At 52.7% G+C, this 26,163-nt stretch overlaps 1 protein-coding gene across 4 annotated transcripts in view; it reads left to right on the plus strand.

Annotated features, from left to right (window-relative positions):
* The window catches only part of EPHB1 (EPH receptor B1), a 119,372-nt gene that overhangs the window by 88,781 nt on the left and 4,428 nt on the right, over nt 1–26,163 (plus strand). For 2 of the 4 annotated variants that reach the window (XR_010885061.1, XR_010885062.1), the window contains exons 10-16: nt 5,482–5,604; nt 6,745–6,992; nt 7,962–8,177; nt 12,216–12,365; nt 13,157–13,350; nt 14,491–14,646; nt 15,190–16,580. Coding sequence is in view for 1 of the 4 variants with exons in the window: in XM_067302053.1 (XP_067158154.1) it covers nt 5,482–5,604; nt 6,745–6,992; nt 7,962–8,177; nt 12,216–12,365; nt 13,157–13,350; nt 14,491–14,646; nt 15,190–15,298 (1,196 nt within the window). In the remaining 3 variants the exon portion in view is untranslated. Of the gene's footprint in view, nt 1–5,481; nt 5,605–6,744; nt 6,993–7,961; nt 8,178–12,215; nt 12,366–13,156; nt 13,351–14,490; nt 14,647–15,189; nt 16,836–26,163 lie in introns of those variants that run through there. The other 2 variants (XM_067302053.1, XR_010885063.1) reach the window with 2 other exon arrangements.

The following is a 26,163-nucleotide window of genomic DNA, read 5'->3' on the forward strand; positions in this document are numbered from 1 at the left end:
CGGGAGAAGCACGGAGCGGGGCAGGCGGAAGGGGGGGGTCGTGCCGCAAATCCGCGCGGGTGTCTGCGGCCGGGGCGCGCGCAGGGCTTTGGGGCCGTGCAGCTCCACGGAGGAGCTCGGCGGAGCCGCGCTCCTGCCGCGCTTTGCTCGAGGCGGGGATGCCTCGCCAAGGGCCGGGCCGGGCCGGCTCGCCGGCGTGCGGCTGCCGAGCCGGCGGGCGAAGGAACGCGGGAGCCCGAGCGCGGAGCTCGCAGGGACTTCTCTTTCGTCGTAAGAAGCTTTCCTTAACCTTCGCGGCACGTGGACCCGCGTAAATCCCAGGCATCTCCCGCATGCCGAAAGCGTCCCTTGCGCTCAGGCGCCCCTCCGGAGCCCGGGCGCTGCTCCTGATAGCGCCGGCCTTCGTTATCTCTGTTGGGAAAGATAATAAACTAGCAAAGCAGCCGCTTCGGCCGGTGCAGAATTGCCGCGCAGCCTCTGCGGGCGCCGCAGCCTTCGCCCGCGCCCCGAGCCAGCGGCAAGCAGTCGCCGTCTGCGGTGCCCGGGCGTTTCGGGGAGCGTCTCCAGCCCGAAGGCAGCTCCTCGCCGGCGCTCTCCGGATTACGGGCACTGGCAGTGCCTTCACAAGTGGGGCAGGCGGCGAAAGCGGAGCGGGAAATGAGGGAGAAAATTGGGAGCAGGTGAAATCCAATTTCCGCTTTCCTCGAGAACCCTCCCAGGCGCGTTTGTGTCCTTTCAGAGGCCTCGGTGCGGAGGACGGAGGGGATTAATTTCAGTTTGACTTGATCGATACGGCTGATCGGGGAGCTGTGTGCAAGCCTCTGCTTAGGCTGCAAGGAGGAACCCGCGCGTGGGGCGGAGTAAAAGCTGCCTCTTCCTTTCATCTAACCTCGAGTTTGCTGCCTCGGAGCAGCCCCTGCGCGTGACCTTGGCGGGGTTTTGCTGTTCGTTTTGGAGGGGATATCCAAAGGGGCGGGGGGGTTAGGTCCTTCCGAAAGGGAGCAGAATCAGTAAAAGCACTCGGGTGAGCGGAGGAGCCAAGGCGGAGGGGATGGCCGGAGAGACGCGTGCCCGCGTGAAGACCCCTTTCGACCCCCTCAGCTCTACACCGGGACGGCTGGGCGTGAGCCTGGTGTCGCGGTGAGCCGTAAAGCTCGGAGCAAACGTTAAACCGCTCCCCGAACGTCGCTGGGGGATGCTTGAATACGATGGACCCGCGCCTCTCCTCGCTCTTTCCTCTGCCTCCCTGCGCCGCGGGCGGCGGCGGGGGAGATTTATTTACGCCTAACGGCTAAACCCTCGTCCGGCAAGTCGTTAGCGCTCCTCGCAGCCTCTCCTTGGCCCTCAGACGCGTTCTCGGCGCTGGCGCCTCCAAAAGCAGCACTTTGTCTCGGTGACGGGCAGGGAAATTTGCTCGAGGAAGAATTATTCGCTGGAAGAGGCGCGCGCGGTCCTAGCGGGCGAGACGGAGCCGGCCTGGGTCGTGTGCGGGAACCGGCCCCGAGCGAGAGCATTGCTGGCGGCTCGTCGTGTCGCCGGCCGGGATGTTTTCCGCCGCGGCTCTTCCCGCGGTGCCTGACCTCAGGGCCACGCTGCAGCTGGGTCTTTTTTCACGTTTCCTACCCGTTTTGAAACATTCCCGGCCTCTGTGCGTTCCTAGTCCGTCTGGAATTGGCCGCTGGCATGCAGCTTGGGGGCGTTCAGAAACGGGGAGGAAATTACCGAGCCTGATCTCCGTATTTATTTTTTTAAAGCGGGGCGATGGGGGTATTGGTGCCCGAAAGCACGTGGTGCCTGAAAGCCCCGGGCTCTGGGGCTCGCGGGAAAACTCTTCCAAGGTCAGAGAGGCTCCGGCCGCTGCGTTATTGCACCCGCTAAAGCAAAACAGGTGGGAAATTTGTGGCCAGCAGCTGATGGAGGAACGAGTGCCTCCACCGGAACGAATAACCCGTTTGCTGAGCTGCGCAGTGCTTCGCCCCCGCTCCTCACGTGGCTCTGCCGTTCCCGAGGGCGCCGCGCCGCTCGCTCCCGGGGCAGGCTGCTGGGACGGGGGAAGGACGGACGGACGGACGGAGGCGTTGCGGTGGCCTGGGGACGCTTTTTGGATGAGCCGCCTCGCGGCGATGCCCGAATCCAGTGCTGGGCGAGCGTGCGCCCACGACTCCCATCGACGTGTGTCCTGCCGACACGTTTCCACGCCGGCAAGGACGTGTCCCCGGAAATAGCAGCTGTAATTATTGGGGCAGAGAGTTTCGGAGAGTCTCGGCTGGGAATTTTATATCAAGTCATTGCAGCGCGGGTTGCAAAGGGAGCCTTCTGGAGCGACCGGTGTGTACTCCCGGCAAGGACTCGTGCTGATAATTTTTGATTTAGCTGCGGTCCAGACTTTGTCAAAAGCTGGCAGTAATTTCTTGGGCCTTATCTCCAGCGCTGCTTTGCAAGGCGCTTGGAGATAGCGTAAATATGGGAAGTGCCCAGGCGTTCGAAATCACAGCGGTTCGGCAGGCGAGACGCTGCGAAGGCTTTCTCTCTTCCGACCCTGTGATATTTACTCACACACACCAAAAAAAACCTATGGCAGGTGGGATCTAACACCCCTGGCAAGTCAGGGTCACCGCACGGAGTGCTTCGACTTTCTAAAAGTGATAAATAACTTGCTGTTGTCTAAGGCAGTAGTAAATGGCCTGATGCCATAATATAAGAGTATCCGGGCTGTTTTAAGGAACTCTTTGCAGGAAAGCTCAGCATTGATTTCCTTCGATGTTATGCTCGAATTCCCGGTGTTTTCCCCTCTGAACAGCCCAGTTTTTGTCTGCCTGGAGATGGCCAGCGAGTGGCTGAGATTTCCGGAGGTATCGAATAGGTTTAGGTGGGTGCCCTAAGCGCACCCGTTCTGAGGGGAAGTGGAAATTTCAATTCCCTGGGTGGCCCCAAGTGTCACTGCTACCAGTGTCCTCAGGGAGAAAGCCTGGTCAAACATAAATAAGGATGGTTTTCTATCTTCAGTTAGTTGCTGGGCTCTGGAGGGGGTTTCTCCATGTAGGAATACGGTCTGTTTCTTAGGCAAGAGCCCCGAAGGAGTAGTTTCCTTCCTCGGAGGGGGAGAGCCCGCGGGCACCTTGCCAGGCGTACCAGAGGGTGTCTAAAAGCCAGCCGGTATTGGCAGGGGGCAGGAAACTTCTGCACGATTTTCTCCTTTATTTATTCCATTTTGGGATCAGTAAGTCAGTCGCGGTTATGATCCTGTAAATCCCTTTGTAATCCTAGCTGGAGCATCAGCTGCTCCTGTAAAAAAATTTATGGGGCCGTTAAAGCGTATGAGACAGAGCCGTAAAGGGATTTATGAAGTGGGAGATGCACAGATGGCTTCATTGCGGTCTTCATCGCCGGCCTTGGAGGCTTAGAGGCTTTCGCCCAAAACGCCCCTTTGGAGGACGAGGTCGCTCCTGCCTCGTCCCTGCCGAATCCTGGGGCCGGAGCGGTCTCCCTCTGCGTCCTGTTTCCACCAGTGTGCCGTGGTGAAACGGCACCGTCCCCTCGCTTTTTTTACCCAATCGCTAGGATTTCGTGGCTCCTTCCGAATTACTTGCTGGCAAACTCCGAGGAAGCCAGGAGCTGATTTCAAGTCCCGAAGCGGAGCGCGCAAAGCCGCGCGGGGGGTATCCGGCAATCCGGGAGCTCCTGGGCGCGTTAGCTTTAGCAACGCCCCAGGAAGCGCCAGCCTGGCGGGATTTCAGGCCTTGATACGGCTCTTAACGCAATCGATAGCCATTGCTTGCTGTGCCGCGTGCCGGCGGCGGAGAGGCTGCGCGGAGCTCGGCGCGGGGCCGCGGGAGCGGGCCGGGCGCGCGAGGGACCTCACGCTCGTCCGCGGCGCTGGCAAGCCTGGGTTTTATCCGGCCGTACAGGTTTTGATTATAATTGCTCCGCTCTGTCAATTTAGTAGCAGTCACAAAACTATCAAAGGCCTTTTTGGGTAAATAAATATTTCCCAAGTAATGCACGAAGCCTCATAAAGTTGCCGCTTGCCTCGTGGTAAAACCGGCTAATTGTAGTTTGGGTTTGTAAGTGCACCCCGGTGAGCCGAATGCCCATCGGATGCTGGAAGCAGAGACGGGGACAGGCTCCCCGCTGGACCCGCTGCCCGTGGGCAAACCGGGAGTCTGCAGCAAGGCCCGTCCCTCCTGCAGAGGCGGGAGAGAGCTGGAGAAATCCATGCCGACTTGCCAGCCCTCCTGGTTTTACGGCATGGCTCTTTGATCTTCGTTTAAAGCCCCAGGTCCTGGAGTCATGGTGTTTTGTAATACTTGAAGCTCCTGCTGGAAGTAAAAGTCCCACTTCCCTGCTCGTGGAGAGAAGAAACTTGAGTACCTGATGTGGTGGAACCTGAAAAGCTCAAAAATGAGCAGAGGGCTCCCCCAAAAACCATTTATTAGGAGGCTTTTAAGCTCTGGGATATTTAAACCGGTCTTGAGAGTCTCTGAAGCTCTGCTTATGCCTTGTGTCGCAAGCCTTGTGCCTTGCGTTGGAGGTGGTGGTCCCAGCTCTCCTTCCCTGGCGCATCAGCAGCCCTTGTCGAGGGCTTGCCTGGCCCCTGCACAACTGTCTCCTCTCACCTAAGAGCCCCCATTTCTGTATTTATGGTTGCCTTTATTTACTGTGTGTTTGCCAGGCTGGAGCAGGGTCCTGTTACACCGAGCTCAGCACAGAGCAGCCCACAGCTGCCTCCAAGAGCTCGCGGTCACGTTAGCTGAAGCAGGGAGAGCTGTGATGTGTGAGATGTACTTTCCTGTCTTCTTTCCATGCACATGGTATTTTGTTCCCCTGTGGTTATGATCCCTCACCCTTTTTTCTTGCAATCGTTTTTCTATTTTTTAACCTGGCAGGTCTCAGAGGTGATTTTTTTTTTCTTTTGCTTCTTTCCTTCAGCCATTCCTTCCTCACCTAGTTATTCTTCCCCTCTTCTCTCATCTCTTTTTTCATCTCTTTCAAGTGCTGAGCCCAAGCCGCCTTCCCTGACCTTAGCACCAGCCTCCGCTCTGGAAAGGTGTCACGTTGATAAATATTGATACCTACCTGCAGCTCTACCCAACTCGGCTGCTAATGCGCTTGGTGTGCTGTCGATAAATAATGGCCTGCTCCAGCTTCCCGCGTGCACTCTGTGGACTGGTCTCAATCTGTCAGCTTATAAGTAATATGCTCCACATTTCCATAAGAGGAGCAAGAGGAAAGATAATGGAGGAGAGATGGAGGTCACACCAGTAAGAGGAGATGATATAATTGAGGGTAGGGTGGAACGAGGGGACAAGAGGGAGATGATAAGCTATGGAGGTGATGTAGGAGAGCACAGGGAATAGCAGTTTTAACTGACGTGGAGAGGAGAAAGCGTGAGGACAGAGGGGTCTACAGTTCTTGACCATGGAGTAATTGCTGTTGCGTTTCTCTCCCTTTTGCCACCTCTCCTGTACTTCCCATGACCAGGGTCTCCAGGGATGAAGATCTACATTGACCCCTTCACTTATGAGGACCCCAACGAGGCTGTCCGCGAGTTTGCCAAGGAGATCGATGTATCCTTTGTGAAGATTGAAGAAGTCATTGGAGCAGGTGTGTCTTGCTTTCCCATACTGCCTGTCCCTCCCAGCCTTTCTGCCTTGCCGGAGCTGACGCTCACAGACCCGTAGTGATTTTCTGCATATGCACGCGGAGTCCTTCACCCTGAAGTGTGGCATTTAAGCCAAACCCACCAAGGAAGCCTTGAGACATCAGGCTTTCCTGAATTTATGATGGATTGGGGGACACCAGGTTGGTTTGTGCCTCCCACCTGCTGCGGGTACCTGGATGAGCAGCGATAAGCCCAACAGCCACTGGGCCTTACCTACCCCTCTGGCTATGGCTCACCTATCTCCTTCAGCTGAAATGAGACCATATTCCCGTGCCTGCCTCAAACCCAGACCTCTGGAAGTTCTTCTGAGAGGCTTCCAAACTGAGGTTTGGAAAAACTCAGTTAACTTATCACTGATTGACTTTTGTGGATTTTCTAGTTAGCTTTGAAGAGATAACAAGGAAAAGTTAGATCTCTCGCTAGCCTGTGCCATATTCACATACATATGTATATATACACCTATCTGTGTATCATCTGTGCTGCTTTTATTTCAATTTTTTAAATAACTGTGTCATACTAGTAGAAGAAAATCTGCAGGGAAGCTCCAAAGAAGCAATGAGCTGTTTCAATCAGGATCAAGTTCAGCAGTGTATCAGTTGCCTTTTGCTGCTCATCAAGGCAAAGCGGCTGTAAACCTGACTTAAACATAATCCGTCCACAGGCAGACTTTGACTTGGCAAAGGAAAAGCTGTCTGAGTGTAATGACAGGAAGCCTTCTCTGTATTTTAAATCAGAGTGCAGAAATGAAAACAACCCAGTTATTTTCCCATCCAAGATAAGTGATGTGCAAAAAAGAAACAAAGATTAGCCATGCTACCGCTTTATATTTGAGGCAGGTCTTAAATGTTAGCTCTCCCTGAAGAAGACTAAGTGCTGGCCCCAAATATGTCCTCAACAGCAGACATTGCCCCCCTGAAAGAGGGCAGGCAGGTGGTTTTATAGAGCAGAGCACTGCTTACCTGTTAATTGGCTCATGTTTATTAGCTAGTTGATTTGCAGAGCAGGCAGCTCAATGGTACTGTTATTCTTCGCAATGTTTTATGTGGAGGAGAAGGTGGTAGTGGATGGTCTCGCAATTGCAGGAGAGTTTGGAGAAGTATATAAAGGACGTCTGAAACTGCCCGGCAAGCGGGAGATCTATGTGGCCATCAAAACGTTAAAGGCTGGCTACTCGGAGAAGCAGCGGAGGGATTTCCTGAGCGAGGCCAGCATCATGGGGCAGTTTGACCACCCGAACATCATTCGGCTGGAAGGGGTGGTGACCAAAAGCCGGCCTGTCATGATCATCACAGAATTCATGGAAAACGGGGCCCTGGACTCTTTCCTGCGGGTAAGGAGGGCCGAGCACTGCCGTTCAGCCAAGGTGATGGGAATGGTTGGCGCTGGCAAAAGGGGGGATGTTTTGGCAGGGCTGTGGGATTTGGGAGCGTGTTCTCTGTTGCCATTCAGCAGCGTTTCCAGCACGGATGGGAACTGGTTCATGGGTGCGCAGTGGGGCAGCGCCTGGAGCCAGCCTGCTATGTCAGAGGGGAAAGAGAGCCAAGGTGCCAGCACCTACCTGCAAAGAAGGTAGAAGCATGGAAAAAAGTGGCAAGAAAAAAGAATGAAGAAGGAAAAGAAAAGGAAGGAGAGGGAGGAGGGAAAGAGATACAGAGGAAGGAAAAAATGGAGTAAACCACTTAGGTTGAGATCTTCAAAGAAAACTGCAAAACCATTAAGAATTTGGTATCCAGTCCTGTAAATCCACTCAGTTTCCTTAGCTCAGAAGCCAGGTAACTTATAAGCCTAATTTCAGCCTTGATGTAAAAATAGCAGCATTAATTAGCACATCGGCTGCTCAGAAAGGTAGAAGAGTAGGTCATCGATTCTGCTCCATGGAGGCTCCCTCGGTGTAGGGATCCCTCAGTCTTGCAGGGAGCACAGGGTGTTGGGGCGCTGGCTTTCCTGCAAGCGAGTGGAAAAGGCGGGGAGGGATTTGGAAAAAGAATAATCATGGCCTGAAAAATGTCGGAGGCTGCCAGGTACCCGCTGTGCAGGTGGCGGAGCAGAGGTGTCGTGGCCAAGCCTGGTGGGCTGATCTGGGGGTGCTGGCAGTGGGCTTGGGGTGGGCAGCAGGAGCAAGGGGAGCAGCTGGAGGAGAAGCCCTGCTCTGGAGGAGCTCTGCTTCTCGCAGATAGGATGGGGGAGTGACGCGGTCCGCAAAGCAACGTCTCTGTGCCCGTCCCTGTTCAGAAGAACCTGCCCGTAATGGTTTCAGATGGCTTTCACTGACCCTGGTGCCTGCTCTTTCTGCTCACAGCAAAACGATGGGCAATTCACAGTAATCCAGCTGGTGGGGATGCTCAGAGGAATTGCTGCCGGGATGAAATACCTTGCAGAGATGAATTATGTTCACCGCGATCTGGCTGCCAGGAACATCCTGGTTAACAGTAACCTGGTGTGCAAAGTGTCAGACTTCGGCCTCTCACGCTACCTGCAAGACGATACGTCCGACCCCACCTATACCAGCTCGTTGGTACGTACCAGTCGTATCCCTGAGCAGTAAATCTGTGAGCCTCTTGTCGAGGCCAGTTCACTAAAAATGACAGAGATTTGACTTGTGCAGGATCTCTCATGCCTGCGTTGCACTTTGCTTGCGAAGGCTGACACTCTTATTTTCCTTGCTCTCATTCCTTTCTTCCTCCATCATCCTCTTCTCCTTCCTTTCCCCTCCTCCCTTTCTGAGTTTTCTGTCTCCCTCCTCCCCAAAGCTCCTTTCTACCCTTGGCTGGTTTCCAATGAGCCTTTTCTCTCTCCTCCACGGACAGAAAGAGTCCCTGCAGAGGAGACCTGGAAGAGGGCTACAAGAGGCAGAGGGCAATAAACGGCTTTCTTGACCATATAGCTAGAGCGTTTTAACTGCCATTCCCACAGCACTCCAGTTCTGGTCTACTTTTCTCTTCTGGAAATTTGTTCGAGGCATTAATTAAAGAGACAAGTCTAATCGGAGTGCCGCTATTCCCCAGCCACCGTTTAATTAACTCGTTCGCAGATAATCCCAGCCCCTCTCTGCTCCCTGTTGCCTCTTCTGCAGCCCCGGGAGGTCGGAGCCCTCCTCCTGCTCCCTGCAGCCCTGGGGGCAGCATGACCCGCTCCCCTTCCTGCAGGATCCCTCTGTCTCCAGACCTGGGGGCCTGGGAACCTCTCACTTCCACCCGGAGATAATGAAACATGGTGGTGCAATTGCGCTATTCATTACCGCTCTGACAAACGCATCCTGCTTTTTCCTAACTCTACCTGTACGAGTAGTTTAGACAGGGTCACTAAGAGATTACTAGGCAGTATGAGCACGTTAGAAACCCATGCAAGCAGGCCCCAGAGGCTGTAGCCAATGTTATGGATGAACACAGGAGAAGCTTATAAGCAAGCTGTTGACCTGGTGGACCCCGTAATTGATTAATCATTTATTAAAAGAGCTAATAACCTTTTTAACTCTTTATAAACAATTCATAATACAGCAGTGAAAAGCATGGCTGGGCCATGCCTTGGAGAAGGAGGATGAAGAGACCACATCTTTTATTGGCAGCGCTGAAAAGAGGCTTGGTGGTTCCAGCTGAGCGATGAAGCAGGTCACATCTCACAGATTGAGGAGAGCAGTGTAAAATCTGGGTTTTCTGGGTCTGGGGTTTCTCGGTGGTGAATGAAGTGAGCTGGTGTTTCCCAAGCAGTGACCATAGGGGCTGGCTCCATGTCATCGGGGACTTCAGAGTGGTGGGGAAAGGTGTGACTTGGGTGAGGGAGCAAGGAGAGGCATCCTAGACCAACTCCTGCAAAAGCAGTTTCTCCTGCCCGCCTTCCCTGGGCAGGGCCTGCTTTTGGCCAGGCGCTTGGGCTGGATCCAGGCTCTCTGGCCAGGAGGCTCAGGCCACCGTGCGGAGTCTGAGTTGCTGCACATAATGTGATTTATGACGGGAGCCCTGAGGAGATGAGCACTGTTTGGCTTTCATCAAACTGAAGTAAAGGAATCAGAGTCATGCAGATGCAGAGCTGGTGTAAGCCAAACTTGTGGGCTTCTGGCTGGGGTCTGGTCCTCCCCTGCTCCGTGGGAATGCCAGCGCTCCCTGCCCAAGCCTGTCCTGCAGGCAGTAGCTCTTCAATGGAAGAATGGTATTTTTCTTGTTTAAAGTGCCCAGCAGTAGTTGCTGGGAAAAGGCATGAAGTAGCCTTTTCCCACCTTTAGAGATAAAAGAGATTATCTCATCGGTGTTTATATTTAATTTAGGCCATAATAGATCTTCTCAGCAGCTGGGAAATGATGCTCTGCCTGCGATTACATCACTCAGCCTCCCACAGCAGGTTTTTAGCTCTGGGGAAGAGGCAGGAAAAACAACCTAGCAGTTAATTTCTCCATTTGTAGTTATTCAGATCAAATTTTTGCCATTCATCCTTAAAGAGCAGCTGACGCTTCATTGGAAAGGCTGTGGAAAACAATTGTGCTAAACGATTTACAATGCAATTCTGCCCCGAGTAAATATTGCCCATTTCTTTGTTTCTTTCCTTCATCCCTTGCGGGTTTTTTTTTGTTTTTTTTTTTTGATATTACCTCAATCACACAAAGAGGACTGGATTGGGCTTTGCCAAGAAGGAGTTTGGCTGCTCTTGCCCCTTCTCTGCGGAGGCCGTGTCCCTGCCAGCGCGACCTCGAGCTCGCCGTGCGTGCGGAGGGTTGTGGAGCTGGGGCTGAGGAGCCATCCCTGTCCTGACCGGTGGGATGTGAGTGGAGGGCAGGTGATGGCTGGTGACCCGGAGCCTGTTTGTGAGCTTTTAGGAGACTAGGTGCTCACCCCCCATCCTTTCTAAAGAGGCAGTTTCTTGTGATGTCTCATCTGCATGTGACAACCTTGTCTGTGGTTGTGCTGGCCACGTCACCAGATGAGGAGAGGGAAGGGGAGGAGACCCTCCTTTCGGGGCTTCGACCTCTCGTGTGTGTTCTGCTGCAGCAGTTTGTAATGGTTTGCAGAGGTGAGGGAAGGGAGATGTTGGGTGCATCCTCCATTTGTGCTCGAGTGAGCCACGCTCGCTGTCTCCAGTAGGGCCTGGAGGGCAAGGACATGCACCCCGTGAACTGCTGAGCACCCAGCAGGCCTCTGCTCTTCTTCTCCTTCTTCACTGCCCTCAAGGAGCATGGTGGCCCATAGCATGGTGGTTTGTGGTGGCCAGAGCGCTTTGTCCTGCAGGCCCTGGCAAAGCCAAAGCTGTCAGTGCAAGGCAGGTGTCATCTAATTAAAGTTCAAGCCAAGGCCAAGAGCTGAGGATACGTGTAGCTCCTTATCCAAGGCGAGCGCTATCACGGCCAGCAGTCACACAAGTGTCAAGGTAGCCCTTGTCAACCCTTCCCTGTCGTCTCCCTTGGGAAGGGACCCGGAGATGGGGCACCTCTCATGCCTGGTCGTGGGGCGGCGAGGGTTGCCCAGGGCCGAGTGCTGTAGCCTGCACCGTGGGTCCTGCTTGCGTGCACGGAGGAGCAAGCAGGCACCGATGTCTGCCAGCCGCCCTTGGGCTCAGGGAGACGAGAGCACCTCCAGAGTCTCAGCAGGAAACGCAGACGCCTTTTAAATGCACGTGCATGCACATCCGTGCGCACGTTCGTCAGCATTAACGTCTGACGTTAATATTATTAGTGTAGTTTGCAGGATAAGGTTCAACCATTTCACGCCAGGAGTCGGTTTGGGCTGCTGCAATGCCTGCTGCGTTTGCCGTGTGTGCTGGCACTTCCCGACGGGTCCAGCCTCAGCGCGGGGCCGTGCCCTCGAGAGTGGGGAAGGAGCCCTGCGCTTGCTCGTCCAGCTGCAGGCACGTGCCTGGCTCTGCTCTTTGGCAGCAGTCCCTGGGTTTCTACCCTTTAGAGAAACCGTTTTGTTTCACTTAGATAAACCCTCCTATGTAGGTACTAGATAAATTCAAGGAGATGTTTTTGACTCCTGCCCCCTCTTCTCATCCCAAAACTATAAAGCACAATGGAAGGATGGAGAAGAGATTGCTACAGCGTTAAGAAAAGTTGAAGATACATAGGGGAAACCCTTTTGAGACAAAGCTGAATAAACGCCCTTTCTGCTCCAATTTACCTCCAGCCCCAGTTAACAAATAGCTGTATTGACATTTTCTAATTTTCAGTCCTTAGAGAAGACAGTCACACGGTAACTATCGAATCCGGCTACACGTATACCACCTGCTGTTTTTGTGCTTGAGAATCAATGTCTCTCCTTGCCCGTGTTATGGGGCAGCAGGAGGGTGCTGGGCCCCGTCCCAACTGAAGGAGCAGTCGCTCTGCAGGGACCCAAGGCAGGAGCACGGGGTGGCTCCTGGTGGCCCTGGCTCGGCTTGGGATGCTCTACCAAGGGAGCCATTTATTCACTTATTCCTCCTAAAAAGGCTTGGTTGTTCGGCTCCTTGCAGCCCCATCGCCTAGAGGTGCGGGCAGCTGCTTAGGGAACCACGAAAGGGAGGAAAAATCCCAATCGCTCCCAGCTAGGCTTCGATGCCGGGGACTGACCTGCCCGTCCTTCTTCTCCAGGGTGGGAAGATCCCCGTGAGGTGGACAGCCCCGGAGGCCATCGCTTACCGCAAGTTCACCTCGGCCAGCGACGTCTGGAGCTACGGCATCGTCATGTGGGAGGTGATGTCCTTCGGCGAGAGGCCGTACTGGGACATGTCCAACCAAGACGTGAGTGGGCCGAGCCGGGCGTTGTTACTGCGGCGGTGCGCGTGCGTGCTGGGGGGCTCGGCTGCGAGCCGCCCGGAGGTTGCTCCTCGGCTCTGCCCCCTGCATGGGCGGTTTTGGACGGGACTGTCGCGCTGCGGGCGTCAGCTCTCCCGGCTGCTCCAGAGCCGGCTGCTCCTTTCCAGAGCCGCTGCAGCGCTCAGCGGTTTTCCAGATGAAAAAGGCCGGCGAGTGAAAGGATAGATGCAGGGAAGAGGGGAAGAAAAGCCAGTGGGCTGGTAATTGGACTTTGGGAGCCCAGAAGGCCTTTGAAAATGTTCAGAGGATTTTCGAGCGGGGAAAGAGCTTTGGTAGTCGGACTCCTGCGCTCCGATGTGCTCAGCCGAGCTAACGAGCGGCAGCTCGCCGCTGCGAGGAACTGCACTGCTCGCGGAGCATCAGAGCTGCGATTAACCTCGGCGCGCCCCGGCGCCGGCAGAGCCGCGCGCGGCTCCTCCCGCTCCCTTTGCTCCCGATCGAGTGGGCTGGCAACCGCTCTCCCGGCCCGCAGCGTTGCCGAGTGTAGCACCTCTGCCCGCAGGAATAAATCAGCTCCGGGGAGAGGGACCCCGGGGGTGTCTGGCCCCCCTGCTGTGCTGGGTACGTGAGCCCAGGCGTGCTCGGGGTTGCGTGCTCGGGTCGCTCGGGGCTGTTCTTCCCTGCGGATGTGGCGCCGAGCTTTTGTGGGCCGAGTTAGACGTCCAAAGCGTGTCCCTCCTGCTCATCTGTGGCTCTCTCGCCCCCTTGGCCCGCAGGTTATCAACGCCATCGAGCAGGACTACCGGCTGCCGCCCCCCATGGACTGTCCCGCCGCTCTGCACCAGCTGATGCTGGACTGCTGGCAGAAAGACCGCAACACCCGGCCTCGTTTCACCGAGATAGTCAACACCCTCGATAAAATGATCCGCAACCCGGCGAGCCTCAAAACTGTGGCTACCATCACCGCTGTGTGAGTCCCAGAGCACCCATGTGGGTGAGGCCAAGGTCCCGGTCGGGGTTGGGGACTTCCCGTCGGCACCCCTAGTCACGGACGAAGGCTCGCTGAGCTGACCGTGTTGCTAGTGGGAAGAACATAAATTCCTAAATTGTTCCCCAGTCGTGTGGGATTTCTGTCTTTGCTCTGCCTGACAGTCAGACAAAGAACATGTAGTTTGCAGTCTAGCAACGGCAATAATTCTTTGCTATTGATTCTTTATGGCGTGTGACCGTAGAGGCACATGGCACAGTATCTGCTCCACTCACATCTCGGTCCCCAGAGCTCTCTGAGCTGGAGCGTAGAGGAGAGCATCCCACGAATGGTGCGTCCGCACCAAGGAGAAGCTGCCATGCCTACAGGTGTGAAGGTCTGCTCGTGCAGATGCTCCCAAGCAGCGAACACCACCCCGTTCGTGTGAGCGGGGCAAAATGCAGGTGCTGCTCTGAATGTCAGAGGAGCTGAACTGCGATATATGAGGTTGTAAAACACTCTTGGGCAGAGCAGGAAAGCAATATTCCCAACGGGTTGGCCTTCCTTGAGGCTGGAGAACTGCTTTTTCCTTTTAACTTTGGAAAACGGATACCAGGAATGTAAAGAATCCTGTCTCTTGTCACGCATGGACATCAGCGGCCAATTTAAATTCCTTAGGAAGACTCTTGCCTTCACGATATCGTCCAGACCATCTCTAGGAAGCATGTCTGGACCATGGCAGTGCTGCTGTGCCTTTTCAAAGGATCTGTCCTGTTGACATCCCATGCCCAGTGCCTCCCTCAGCAGGAGGCAGCTGCCCACTAGCGCAGATGCTCTGGGGCACTGTGGGGTCCATGACTCCCAGTCTCGCTGTCTTTCCGCAGTCTGGGAGTGCGGACAAGAGTGAGAGGTCAGAAGATGGTGAATTCAAGGAGCGTCAGAGGTGGAGGGAGGCTCAGGTTGGGGCCAGGTACCCAGAATATTGCTGTACTGGTTTCTGCAGTGGCCGTGGCGGCTGTCTCATGCGTGGTAGCCCATCGTAACCACCTCTCCACAGGAGCGGGTGTTTTGGGACCGATGCTGGGGTTATCTGCAGTCACTGCCAAAGCAGCCTAACCCTGGTGCTTCTCTGTTGCGTTTCAGGCCTTCTCAGCCACTCTTAGACCGCTCCATCCCTGATTTCACTGCCTTTACCTCAGTAGAAGATTGGCTAAGCGCCATTAAAATGAGCCAGTACAGAGATAACTTCTTGACAGCTGGCTTCACCTCCCTGCAGCTCGTTGCCCAGATGACGTCAGAGTAAGTTTGATGTGGTCACGCAGTCCCCCCAGACATCTCTGGCACGGCTCTGTTGGTTGTAGTTGGAAGCAAGACAGGCCACCAAAAGCCTTTTGCTACCATGAGATGGTTCAGTGCTTCGGGGTTGAGACAGGATGAGAGAGAAAGTATGCGTCGTCCCTCCTGTTTCAACAGCTAGAAGGGGACAGCTGCAAATAAAGGAGGTGTGCAAAGTGCCCAGGGTAGCGGGAGCACCATGGAGTTTGGATCTGGGTGTGTTTGTGGTCTGGGGTGAGCACTCAGGTCGTTCCCTCCACCCTCCTCACCCACCCCAGTGCTCACTGGGCTCTTCACTGGGACTGTGCTTTGGGTTCGTTGCTCTCAAATGGAAAATTTTCAGGCTGCTTTCTTCCTCTCTTGAGAGGAACAAGTCAGCACCTCTGAATTTACATCATGCACGTTTCTTAGAGACAGTAAAATAAATACACCAAAACTGAACTGTCCGTTGACTTCTTTCTTTCTTTCTTTCTTCTTCCCTTTTTTTTTTTTTTTTTTCCCCTCCAGAGATCTCCTGAGAATAGGGATAACTTTAGCTGGACACCAGAAGAAGATTCTGAACAGCGTCCAGTCTATGAGAGTACAGATGAGTCAGTCTCCGACCTCAATGGCATGACGTCTCTGATTTGATGGGGAGGGGATGGGGAGGGGAGTAATGGAGGGTCGGAGGTGGGAGGAGAGGAACTGACAGAAGAAGCAGTGAAACGTTTGGAGAGGTTGAATCATTGTCTGAGAACTGTAACGGCAGACAAGGAGATACCTGGGACTCATTTCTAACTGGTGACTTCCATTTCTCACCAACAGAAGCACACTTACCAATGTCATGGGGAACAGCATATAAATACATATAAATATGTACAAATCATATATTTAAAAAAAAACCACGCAATGAAGACAAACCAATATGTGTTGGGGAAAAAACCCCAATCCCTAGAAACCAGACTCCAATCCCGCCACCAGTGAGCAGTAGTCAAAACTGATAAGGAAGAAGGGGCTGTTGGGGAAGGGAGAGGCACAAGAACTGAGCTTCCGGTCCAGAGAAACCACCTTCAGCAACCATGTTCATTTTCTTTTCTTCTTTTGCTCTCCTTCCCTCCCCCGGCCCTTCCTGCCTCACCCTGGTCCTTTTCTCTGCTCATGAACTGTGTGGAAGTGTCTTCAGAAGTCTCCACAGCTACCTACTGTCATATCCAGATGTCGTTCTGTCAACTACCAAAGGACTTCACTGACCACTGCATGGGGGATCCGAATCAATCCAGTTAATGTCTTCATATTGAAGAAGAGATGTACCTTCAATAGAAAACCTTGTTTTTCTTTTGCTTGCATTTTTTTGCAAAAAGGAAAAAAAAAAAATCCATCATGGAAAACAGAGAAAGAGGTGTTCCCGTGTGTGTGTGTGCGCTTGTGCGCGTGTGTACGTTGTCAACTTCCTGTGGACTCACTGCTTGTCCATAACAGAAAATCACAACCGACCCTGACGTGAATGAACAGTCAGTTCCAAACCCTCTGGGGGATCTGGGGTGGTGGGGAGGGAGAAGTGGATGGCTTTGATTTCTGTCCGGATCCATGGCACCGGAGAGAGTGGGAAATAACAGGGAAAAGCCAACCAACCAAGCAAAGCAAACGCTCAGCATTTTACAAACAGGGAGGAGGAAGCAAAGGACCGGTCAGCGAAGATGCTGTACGGGCTGGGACTCGATGAGACGCAGTGTGGTTGTTACTGGGTTGTTGACTGCGGAGGCCGCTGGAAAAGAAGGAGAGATGCTCTGGAAAACAGACTGATAAGTCCTCCAGAGCCTCAGTGATCCGCAGAAGATGGCTATGGCGAACTTTTTCCCATCTTGTGGACCTAAGGATTTTGATATTAAATTACAGACTTAGGTTTCATGGCTTCAGAGGTAGGTCCATTTGTTTCACATACCTCTCTATCCATCTTCTGTATTTTTCCGCTCACTTCTTTAAAGCCTCTTCCAGTGAATATTTCCCCGTGTTTAATTTGATTTTTTGTTCCACTGCTTGTCTCCTTGCAAATTGATCTAGTTAAAATTACTAGAAGCATGTCAGTGTTTACACAGAATATTGTAAGACTGGGCAATCTAACTTCCCTCTATGGACTATGCGTAGAGTTTATAAAATGAATGAACTCTTAATAAGGCTTTTACTTAGATCATTGTGTGCGAGTTATAATGATCCATCACCGCGCTCTTGCAGGCACGGCAGTTGTCGGCGAACGGCACTCGTGTGGCGGAGGGACGGGGTTTGATGGCATGCCATCAGCCACGGCAGGTCGGCTCAGCGAGCTGGAGGAGCCTTGCTGGCTCCCGCCCAGCGTGCGCTGAGCTGCTGCCAAGCCCAAGCGCCTGGCAGTCGCCGTCTTAAGACGTTTCAGCAGCTTGGTGCCTCCTAGCCCTAGCTCAGTAGCCCGGCATCTCGCATGTGTATTGGAAACCTTGCATCCCGCTCCGCTGCAGGGATGCTGCCCGGAACGGGGCGCTGGGGAGCAACCTCCGCTCCGAGGTGCTCTGACCGTTGGCCCTGCTCGGCCGAGCTCGCACCTCTCCGCGCTTGGGAGAGCACCTCTGCTGCTTTAGACCTCAAAATGGTTTTAGTTGCCTAAGGAAAATTGCTCGCTGCCCTGCTGAAGAACAGGAACTGAGAAGATGCAGAAATGAGCTTGTTGCAAATCACCGAACTCCCCCCAGAGAAAGAGGCAGAGAAACTCCCCCTTGTTTACAACAGCAGGGACTGTTCCTGGTCCTGTCTGATAGGCGATCGCTGATACCTCTCGGGATGCTCGCAACCAACATCTGTATTCCTGGATGTTGTCGCACCAACTCCAACAAGCGGATAGAGCGGGCGGTATGCATACTAATGCACCGCGTTGCTACATTGATATTCGCTGTCAGTGAGGGATCCTTTGTGGGGTTTTTTATGATTTCTCTTTTATTAGAAGGGAGCTAAAGGCGTTTAGAAAAAAGGAATGACAGTGACACAGGCTAAATATCAAAACTGCGCTTTTATGCTTATCCTGCTGCTTGTTATCCAGCCGAGGAAAGCACCTGAAAGGCAGCTGCCCCCCAGCCATGCCTGGTGCCCTCCCCCCATTTCGCCTGGGGGTGCCGGGATGATATGACGGCTGGGCATTCCCAGATGTGGCATTTGCTTGGCCAAGCAGCTTTCAGAAATGTCTCTTAAGCGTCACCTTGCAGCTTTGGGCTTCCTCGGCTGCTTTTTCCTGGGGACGGGGCCCTTTTTTTCCTCCCCCTGCACAGGGGCAGTAGCTGGCAGCCGTGCAGACAGGTTCCCGGAGCAGGGGAGGAAGTTGTGTTGCAGGCGCGAGTGTGGGAAGTTGGCACATCTGGGCACCAGGATGGCCGTTAAGGATCAGGGAGAGATTTTTGCCTGGGAACAATGCCATATTTACAAAACTCAGAGAACAGAAGGGTTCATCCTGACCTCTTAAAATTTTCAGGCCTGCTTCCAAAACCTCATTACACCCTGCCAACAGTTAACTCAGTGCAGCCCTCACCCTTCCCCTAGCCCGTATCTTCTAGCCAGCCCTCACAGTGAGGATGGCATCACTTTGTTCTGGGTTCGTCGGCACGGCACCCTGGGATGCGGTCCGCTCCTTTGCGTTGAGCCCTGCCAGCTCTCGCGAGCAGCCATGGAGGTACTGGAGGAGCCTGGAGATGTCTCCTCCATGGTCATGCAGCAAGAGCAGTGCAGCAGAGTGCTGGTGCCCAGGTCTGAGCAAGGAGGCTGAAGACGGCCCAAAATAAATCCCTTCAGCGCTGAGCTGTAGTTGGCAAGCGGGTTGGTGTCAAGATGGTAGCCCGAAGGAGGGTCACCGTGGGCCGCCTGGTCTCTTGCCTTCAGAGACGTCGGGCATTTCTTTACCGTTCCTCACAAATGGAGAAATATATAGCTATGATGCAAATGTTAGGGCTTGAAGCATCCCTGGTACCACCAGCTCAGGCTGATAGTCAGGAAAGTCTTTGCCTCTGCCCTGGAGACCTTGCCCTGAGGTCACGAATGTTGCAGACTTGGTCCAAATGCCAGCAGCTTTCCCGCAGCCTTGCCAGCAGCCTCCACGCACACATGGGACACTTGGCTGAATGTCCAACAGCCTCCAGATCTGCTTGGAGATCACCCCCATGCGTGCTGTGTGCTTCTCCCTTGCTGCTTGGCATGCCTCAAGGTCCTTGTTGGTACCAGAGACCTGGGAAAGCAAAATTGCAAAGGGCAGCACAGTCCTGAGGACATGGTGGGACAGCCTGTGGGCAACAGCACCAACAGTTGCACTTCTTAGTCCTGGAAAGGAGCTTTTTCCAATGAAGACTTTTTTTTTTTAAGGAAAATGAACAGAGCCAATGGTTTGGGGGTTTTTTTGAGCCTCTTTGTTTTACTTTTTCAATAAAAGGCTTGTCAACCAAACTGGAAGATTTCACCGCATGCTTTCAATTTTCTGATTTAATAATGGAAAGCAAGGAGAAAAATGTAAAATGTTCTCAGTTGGTCTTTGCTTTTATTGAAAAAAATATACAAAATTCAGGAGACTTTCCACTGGAGCATTTTGTTCTTTTAGGACTCTTTCTTTCAATGAAAATATATTTTCCAACCCATGAAGCATTTCCATTCGATAGTGACTGAAATGCTAAAAGCATTAGCCCTGCCTCACAGGTTTTACAGCGCATGATAGCTTATTTCTCCTTCCTTGGACTGGCCCTTTTCTTCCTTCGCCGGAGCCTGCGAGGAGAAAGCCTCATATTCAGTAGAGTGGTCTACGTGGGTCCTGCCCGGCTCCTTCTCGAGCAGGTTCATTTTCTTCTTGGCTGCATATTTATCTTCCCGGAGCAAGGGCAGAGGGTCCTTCCCGTTGTGTAAATTGCTCAAGAAGCTTTTTTCATTGAAGATCTGATAGAGCATCAAGAAGCTCCAACTTCTGTCTTTTGCAGAGATGGGGCAGGAGCTGCAATCAGTGCTTGGGACCTTGGGCAAGCGTCTCGGGTTAGAGCTTCCGTTGGGTTTTTTTTTTTTGGACCAAGGGCAAATGCAGATTTGGGTGAGCTGAATGCTCTGCAAATTCAGAGGGAATCTGTCAAATTGTTTCAGTGAGGAAAGAACAAAAAAAAAAAAAGAGGGACAAAAATGAAACCATTAAATGTGGTCTAAAAACGGAAGCTGCCATTTCAATATCATCCCCTGATCCATATTGTGTTTGGCGCTATAGTTCCCTTTTTTAAATCCCAAAGCAGAGGCGACTGCTCAGAAATGAATGTTGTTTCCCAGTGTTTTGGTTTGCCCAGAAATAAAAGGAAATGAAAGGCATTTTCAACGAGAGTGAAGTGGATCTTCCCGCAGGCTTTTCCTCCTGGGCTTGGTGGTGGTTCAGCTGTCTCACCTGGGGTGGGTTAATGCAGGACTTGGTTCTGCCTGGCCTCGGGGCTGCAAGGTGCTTCTTGTCTGGTGGGTTCCCAAGGCGTATTCCTGCCCTCCAAGCTTTGCCCATGAGCCGCCGTGTCTGAGCAGTGATTTACTACATGCTCTTCTAGTTGAGTTTCCCTTCTTGCCCGTGGCACCGCTAGTTCACGCGGCTGAAGCCGGCTCTGCCGCGGCGCCTTGTTTCTCCGGCTGCTTCTCGTGTTGCTGTTGTACGTTCGTCTCCCCGTTGGGCTGCTCGTCTGTCCTGCCTCGCTCTCGTTTCTCTGACTGCGTCCATCTTGGGCTCGCTCGCTCCCGATCGCGTCCTTTTCCTCTACAAAACGCTTTCCAATTGTCAGCTTCTTTTCTACATTTCTATGGCAACTGCGAAACCTCAGTCTTTTTGTGTCTTTTTTAGGGTGTGTTTTTTTTGTTGGTTTTTTTGTGCGTGCATGTGTTGGCTTTTTCTTTCTTTTCTTTTCTTTTTTTTTTTTCGCATGTAGCAGATTTGCTAGGAGGCTGCTGCCTGCCTGCACTTCAAGTGATTTATCTCGTAAGGGGAGGCCAGGCGAGGGGGAGGCTGCGCTCGAGCGGGAGCCATCCAGCAGCCGCAGCTTTCCCGAGGTTCCCGCGCTGATTGCTTCGGCGAGAGGGAGGCGGCGGGGCCGGAGATAAATAAAACTCGTCGCGAGTGGCTTGGAGAGGTGCTGAGATTTCCCCTGCAGCTGTGGACAGATGGAGCGGTGGTTGTTAAATGGCTGTTTGCAATCGCACCACGCGATATAAAGCCGTAGCTCGCCGCCCCGGGAGCCCTCGCGGGCCTGGCGCGATCGAACGGCGGTGACTGAGACGAAGTGGGAGGGCGAGGAGGCAAAACGCGGCGCGCAGAGGAGAAGCGCAGCGGGAGCATCCGCAAAGGGAGCAGCTCCTGTCGCAGGAGCGTTAAATCCGGGTGCAACTTCTTGCTACGGAAACCTAACTCTGAGCTCAGCCCACGTTAGGGGCTCGAGTTGGGAACCGGCGGGCGAGACGGTCGGGTCCGCGCTGGGTATTTGCCACGTGGTTTTAAATTGCCCCTGCGCTTCTGCACCCTCCGGTGCCAGCCCCGCTGTCTGGCTCCCCTCTGCCTCCCCAAAAATCCACGGGCAATTCAGGTGCGTTTTTCCCCTCCGGAATTTGCCTTTGTATATACCATATCCAGGGAGGGCTGCAGCATGTGCCGAAGGGAGGAGGCAGCTTTCTCAATAGCAGTAATTAAAATGAGATGTCGTGCCGTTGGAAGCTAAGGTAAAGGCAGTCACTCACACGTCTGAGGCAAGAGCAAGCTTTTGAATGCGGAAGAGGAGCACGTATTAATAGCATTATTATGTGCCTTCTTATAAAAAAATATATATATTTTGTGCCATTTAATGACCTTCAAATTAACAGTTCTTTGAAAGCACTTATGTATATTTAATTTTAAATGTTGCTGCAAGTCAGAGTGGGGCTTGCAATGAAAACAGCAGGCAGCCAGTTTTTAAATAAAAGCAAACTCGGACCATTATTTCTGAGCCTGTCAGCTTTCGGTGCTTTTAATGTACTCGCTCTTTTCCCTAGGTGAAAAACAGGGTTGTTGTTCCCCCCGTCCTCCCCTTCTCTGGGTTTGGTTGCCTTCTCCTCCTTTGCTGCCTGAAGGAGCTCCGCGCTCTCTGTGGCCCGGGGAAAAAAGTTGGTGGTTTGGGCGAGGAGGGAGGCAAGGGCTGCTTTGTTTTGCAGAGATCTAGTTAAAAAACCTGGCCACATGGCTGCCGAGGGTGTCCCCGGGGGCCTGGGCAAACCGTGGGCAGGAGGCTGGCGGGGAAGAGAAGGCAGTTTTTGTGCTGGAGGATGCTGGGGATGCCACGGGAATATTGCAGCTGGCAGAGGCAGGCATGTGGAGTGGAATAAAAAATTGGGCCTCACAGACGCCGATTTTTTTTATTTTTTTCCTGTTAACGACTCACCATGAGCACTGTTGATTTGTGATGAGGAGGCACACATTTGCATTTCTTAGGGTCTGTATTAAGTCTTTTGCCTCGAATCCATAAAACCTGCCAATATATTTGAACCACTATATGTTCATTTGGAAATCAGTATTCTTAAACGTCAAATTTAACTTTAAAAAGAAATCAATTGGTTTCTAACACAAGAAATGGATTTACAGGCCCTGCAGCAGATTTTCAAGCTCTCTGAAATGTATCTATCTTGGCTCCAAGGCCACCCATCCTCTCCCCACCATGTCTCTGTAGTTCGCGTTACGTCTAGTTAAACTGCAAATAGAAAGCCTGGCGTTCAGACTGGCTCTTGCATTCATGCAGGTCTTGTGTATCTGGTTCTCCTTTAAAGTCCTCACTGTACTAGGAGACCACAGGAGGTTATTTAATGTACGTGTCATAATCTGATTTGGCGCTTCTTTTATGAAAGATCCTGCCAAGATGGATGCTGATCTAATTATAACTTGGTTGCCTTCCAAATTATTTTCAAAGAGACTGAAGGAGACCTTCTCAGGCAATTCGCAGTAAAGCTCCTCCGGATTTCGAAAGAGAGTTCAGCATTAGAAACTTCCCGAGCGACAACGGGGAAAAGGCACCTTCTGCACGCCCCAACCAGGCAGATGACTCTCCCTCAGCAAGTTGTTTCCCCTCCTCATGCCTGGTTTCCACACTGCTCTCGGCCTGTCTTGTCTCCTCCACCTGTGGGAATGGCTCTGCCCTGCCCCAGCTGAGGTCGAGCTCCTCCAAGACGTGTTTCTGAGAGGTGCCAGTGCCGCATTTGTGCTGCGCTGGGTGCAGGAGATGCTGCAGGCTGGTTGGTGCTCTGAGGTGAGTCCTTCCTCCCCTTCTGCTTTGGTTTCCTCGCCTCTAACAAACATCTGCACAGTGACGCTATCGCTTGGGCTGAGCGCTTGGAGATCCGCTGGTGAGAAGCAGCGTGTGAAGGTTTGCTGTTGGCGTTATTGTCGTGGGCTGCAGGAGAAGGGTGTGAGGAGGTGGGTGAGGCCACAGCTCTCTCCTCATGTGCTCCTTCCCTTGCCCTCCTCCCTGTAGCCTGGTTTCTGGAGCAATGGTAGTGCCGTGACTACTCTTAGCCGAGAGTATTTGTGAGTGCCTTGCCAAAGTGGTGCTGTGAAAGAAGTTGTTTTGGTGGCAAAATTGACCTGGAAAACGGCCTGGAAAAGTGATCTGTGGGTTTGGAGAGCATGATAGGGCTTTTAATTTTATGTCTTGTTGCACTCTCCCATTTTTAATGCCCTTGGGTTTTGGCTCTGCATCCATGTCTTGGCAGATGTCTGCCAGTTCGTGTCTGTACAGAGAGTCCTGCCTTTTTTGTTGGACCCTGACTGGAGCTGGGCTCCATTCCCATCCCGCTGCCTGCCTGCTAGTGTGCCCTGAGCCAGGTTTGTGATGTAAAGAGGAGCAAGCAAGGCTGGTTGCTCTGGAAGGAGCATAACCAGCCAGGAGCATGAAGGGATGTGAGGAAAGAAGGAAGGTGGAAGAGAGGACCTTCTCTCCTCTGTGTGGTGGGAGGAGCAGGTGGAAAGCAGAAGGCTCATGAACTCTGTGTCAGCTGTGCAACCCCAGCAGTCTTCCCCTGGGTTGAACCGCATGAGACAAGAACCAGGTTCATGCATTTTGGGGACTGTAAGGATCTATGACGTTAGCCTTCTCTGTCTCTCAGCAGTTTGCCCACCATGCCTAGAGTGCTTGATCATGTCCCAGGAGAGTTCATTGCATAGTCTAATTCTTAAAGGTATCCTCATATTCAGCATAAGTTTCTCTTCCTTAATTTCATCTTCTTACTCCTTGTTACATCTCTAAGCGGCTCAGAAGGGGTTTTCTTCTGCCTCCTCTTTCTCCAAACCCCAGCTTATGAGTGCTGGATGTGCCTCGCTGTGGGCACAGTGTGGCTGCAGTGGTGGGGTGGCTGGCATGGGATGGTAGTAGAGCGGCAGCGGGGTCCCCTGTGTGTTGACTACCCCCAGCACTGTCAGGGAGTCACCAGCAGGGCCTTCAGGGTCTCGGCTATTCACGTTGTCGTGTTTTGTTGGGCAGCTCTGCAGCTCTAGCCCAGAAGGGCCCTTAGTGACTACTGTAAGTGCCCGATCCTGGTGGAGGTGATCAAGAGGATACACTTGTCCTGCGCCTCCTTCTGTGTGCTCAGTCTTCCATCTACAGCCTTGCTTCTCCAGCAGTATGACATGGCTTTCTCCATCCTTTGCTTGCAAGACGCTGTCCCAATGCAGCTCGGTATTTTGAACCCTTCCTCACAGAAAGGAAATGGCTTTGCCCTTCCTGCAGGCTGGCTCTCTTGTTTTTCATTGAAGAAACACGATTGTGCCAAGGAGGGGAATAAGCCTGCCTTTGGAAAGCACAGTGTCTCTCATCTGTGCCTTTCCAGGTCTTCAGGGATGCTGGCAGGACTTTTCATCTCCTAGACAGCTTAGCTCCTCCTGCTGTGAGCTCTCTTGGGCATTTCTGTGGAAATCATCTAAGCTTTGGCTTGTGTCCCTGCCCTCTCCAAAACCCAGCCAGCCCACTCGTGACAGCCTGCAAAGATTATCCCAAGGGCACCATCACCAGAGAAGATGGTGACCTTCCTTGTTTCCGCTGCGCTCCCGCCACGCACACTTTCTGGGAAGCGAGGCTGCTGCTAGGCTGCCTTGCTCTGCATGCTGACCTTGGGTACCTGCTCCCCAGGTGTATGACTCTAAGAGGTGTTTTGGGGATGTTGCCAGGTCCAAACTGTCCATAACAACACACACAAGGGAAGAGAAACCCGTGGCGCCGGTAGGGGCGATGACTGTGGATTGGACCGCTTGGTCAGTGGCAGAGTGGGGATTTGAGTTGAGGGCTTCTGGCTCATCTTTACACAGAAATGCTCAAAGAGGTTAGTCTGAACAAACCAGCAATGTGAGTTGTAAGTGGATTAGCCAAACTACTCTTGTTCTGAAAATGGATGCACCCTTTCAGGGTTGACATGAAAGTGGATTAGGCAAAATCTACTTAAGGCTGCGTTCATTCGAGATAAGTCTTAAGGGAATTAATGCAGTTTACACTGTCACTTTAAAAATTAATTTGAGTCAACTTTTCCCAGTGGCCCAAGTAAATAAGCCTCTGTAGTTCCTCATCCCAGACTGTATGTTTCCATTTTCTTCTCTCTCTCATCCCATTCTCTGTCTCACACACACATTGCCCCGATCTGACTTCTTCAGGGCACTTTCTCCTCAGGAGCAACTTTGCTGAAACCTGCAGAGTTACACCAGGGGTGAATTTGCTCCTCTGTCTTGATTATCCTCAGGGGTCTCATTAGGCAATTGAACCCTTGTTTGAAGGTGGGGAAAGAGGGCAGGAAAATTATGGTCAACATCAGTGCAATTATCAATGCTAATTAGTACTGAGTGGGACTGACAGCATGAAATACGGACCATGCCAAGTATTATGTTTAAGGAGCAAGTTGCCTGGAGAGTCTCGCGTCAGAAATGCAGATTGGCACTCTTCAGGGACTTCCACAGAGAAGCAGGCTCGGAACGTGCAAAGCTCTTCTTGTTTTTCTCCATGCTTTTGCTACAGTGCTTTCACAGGCTTTATAGGCCCCCGCCTAAATGTTTTAGAGAAGGGTCCACCTATTATGTTCTGGCTGTCAGCGTGATAGTCCAGCCTGCCGTACGGGCATCAAGCAGATACTGTAGTCTTTGAGAGCAGGAGATTCCCCTCTCCAGCTAGGACAAGAGTTGATCATTAAACACTTGCTGCCTCCTGGGCCTTCCTCTGGTTCATGGCAAATGTTGTTCTCCTGCAGCCAGAGAACTGCACGTTGGTCTTTGGTCCAGGCTCTCGTCTCTTCATTCCTTAGGTGGGGTTAATGCCAGGCAGACCCACGCCTTGGATGAGGAGAAGACGTGTGTCACAGACCCTAATGTGCAGGTGGTGTCAGGTGTTGCATGGATGGGGACGGGGCGCAAGGACTCTCCTGCCATTCTGTCCTCCAGCGGATGCCCAAAAGGACACTGAGGAAGCGGTGACGAGGCTTGAAGCAGTGTTT

The sequence above is a fragment of the Apteryx mantelli genome, chromosome 9 (assembly GCF_036417845.1).
Source record: "Apteryx mantelli isolate bAptMan1 chromosome 9, bAptMan1.hap1, whole genome shotgun sequence".
NCBI classification, from domain to species: Eukaryota; Metazoa; Chordata; class Aves; order Apterygiformes; family Apterygidae; genus Apteryx; species Apteryx mantelli.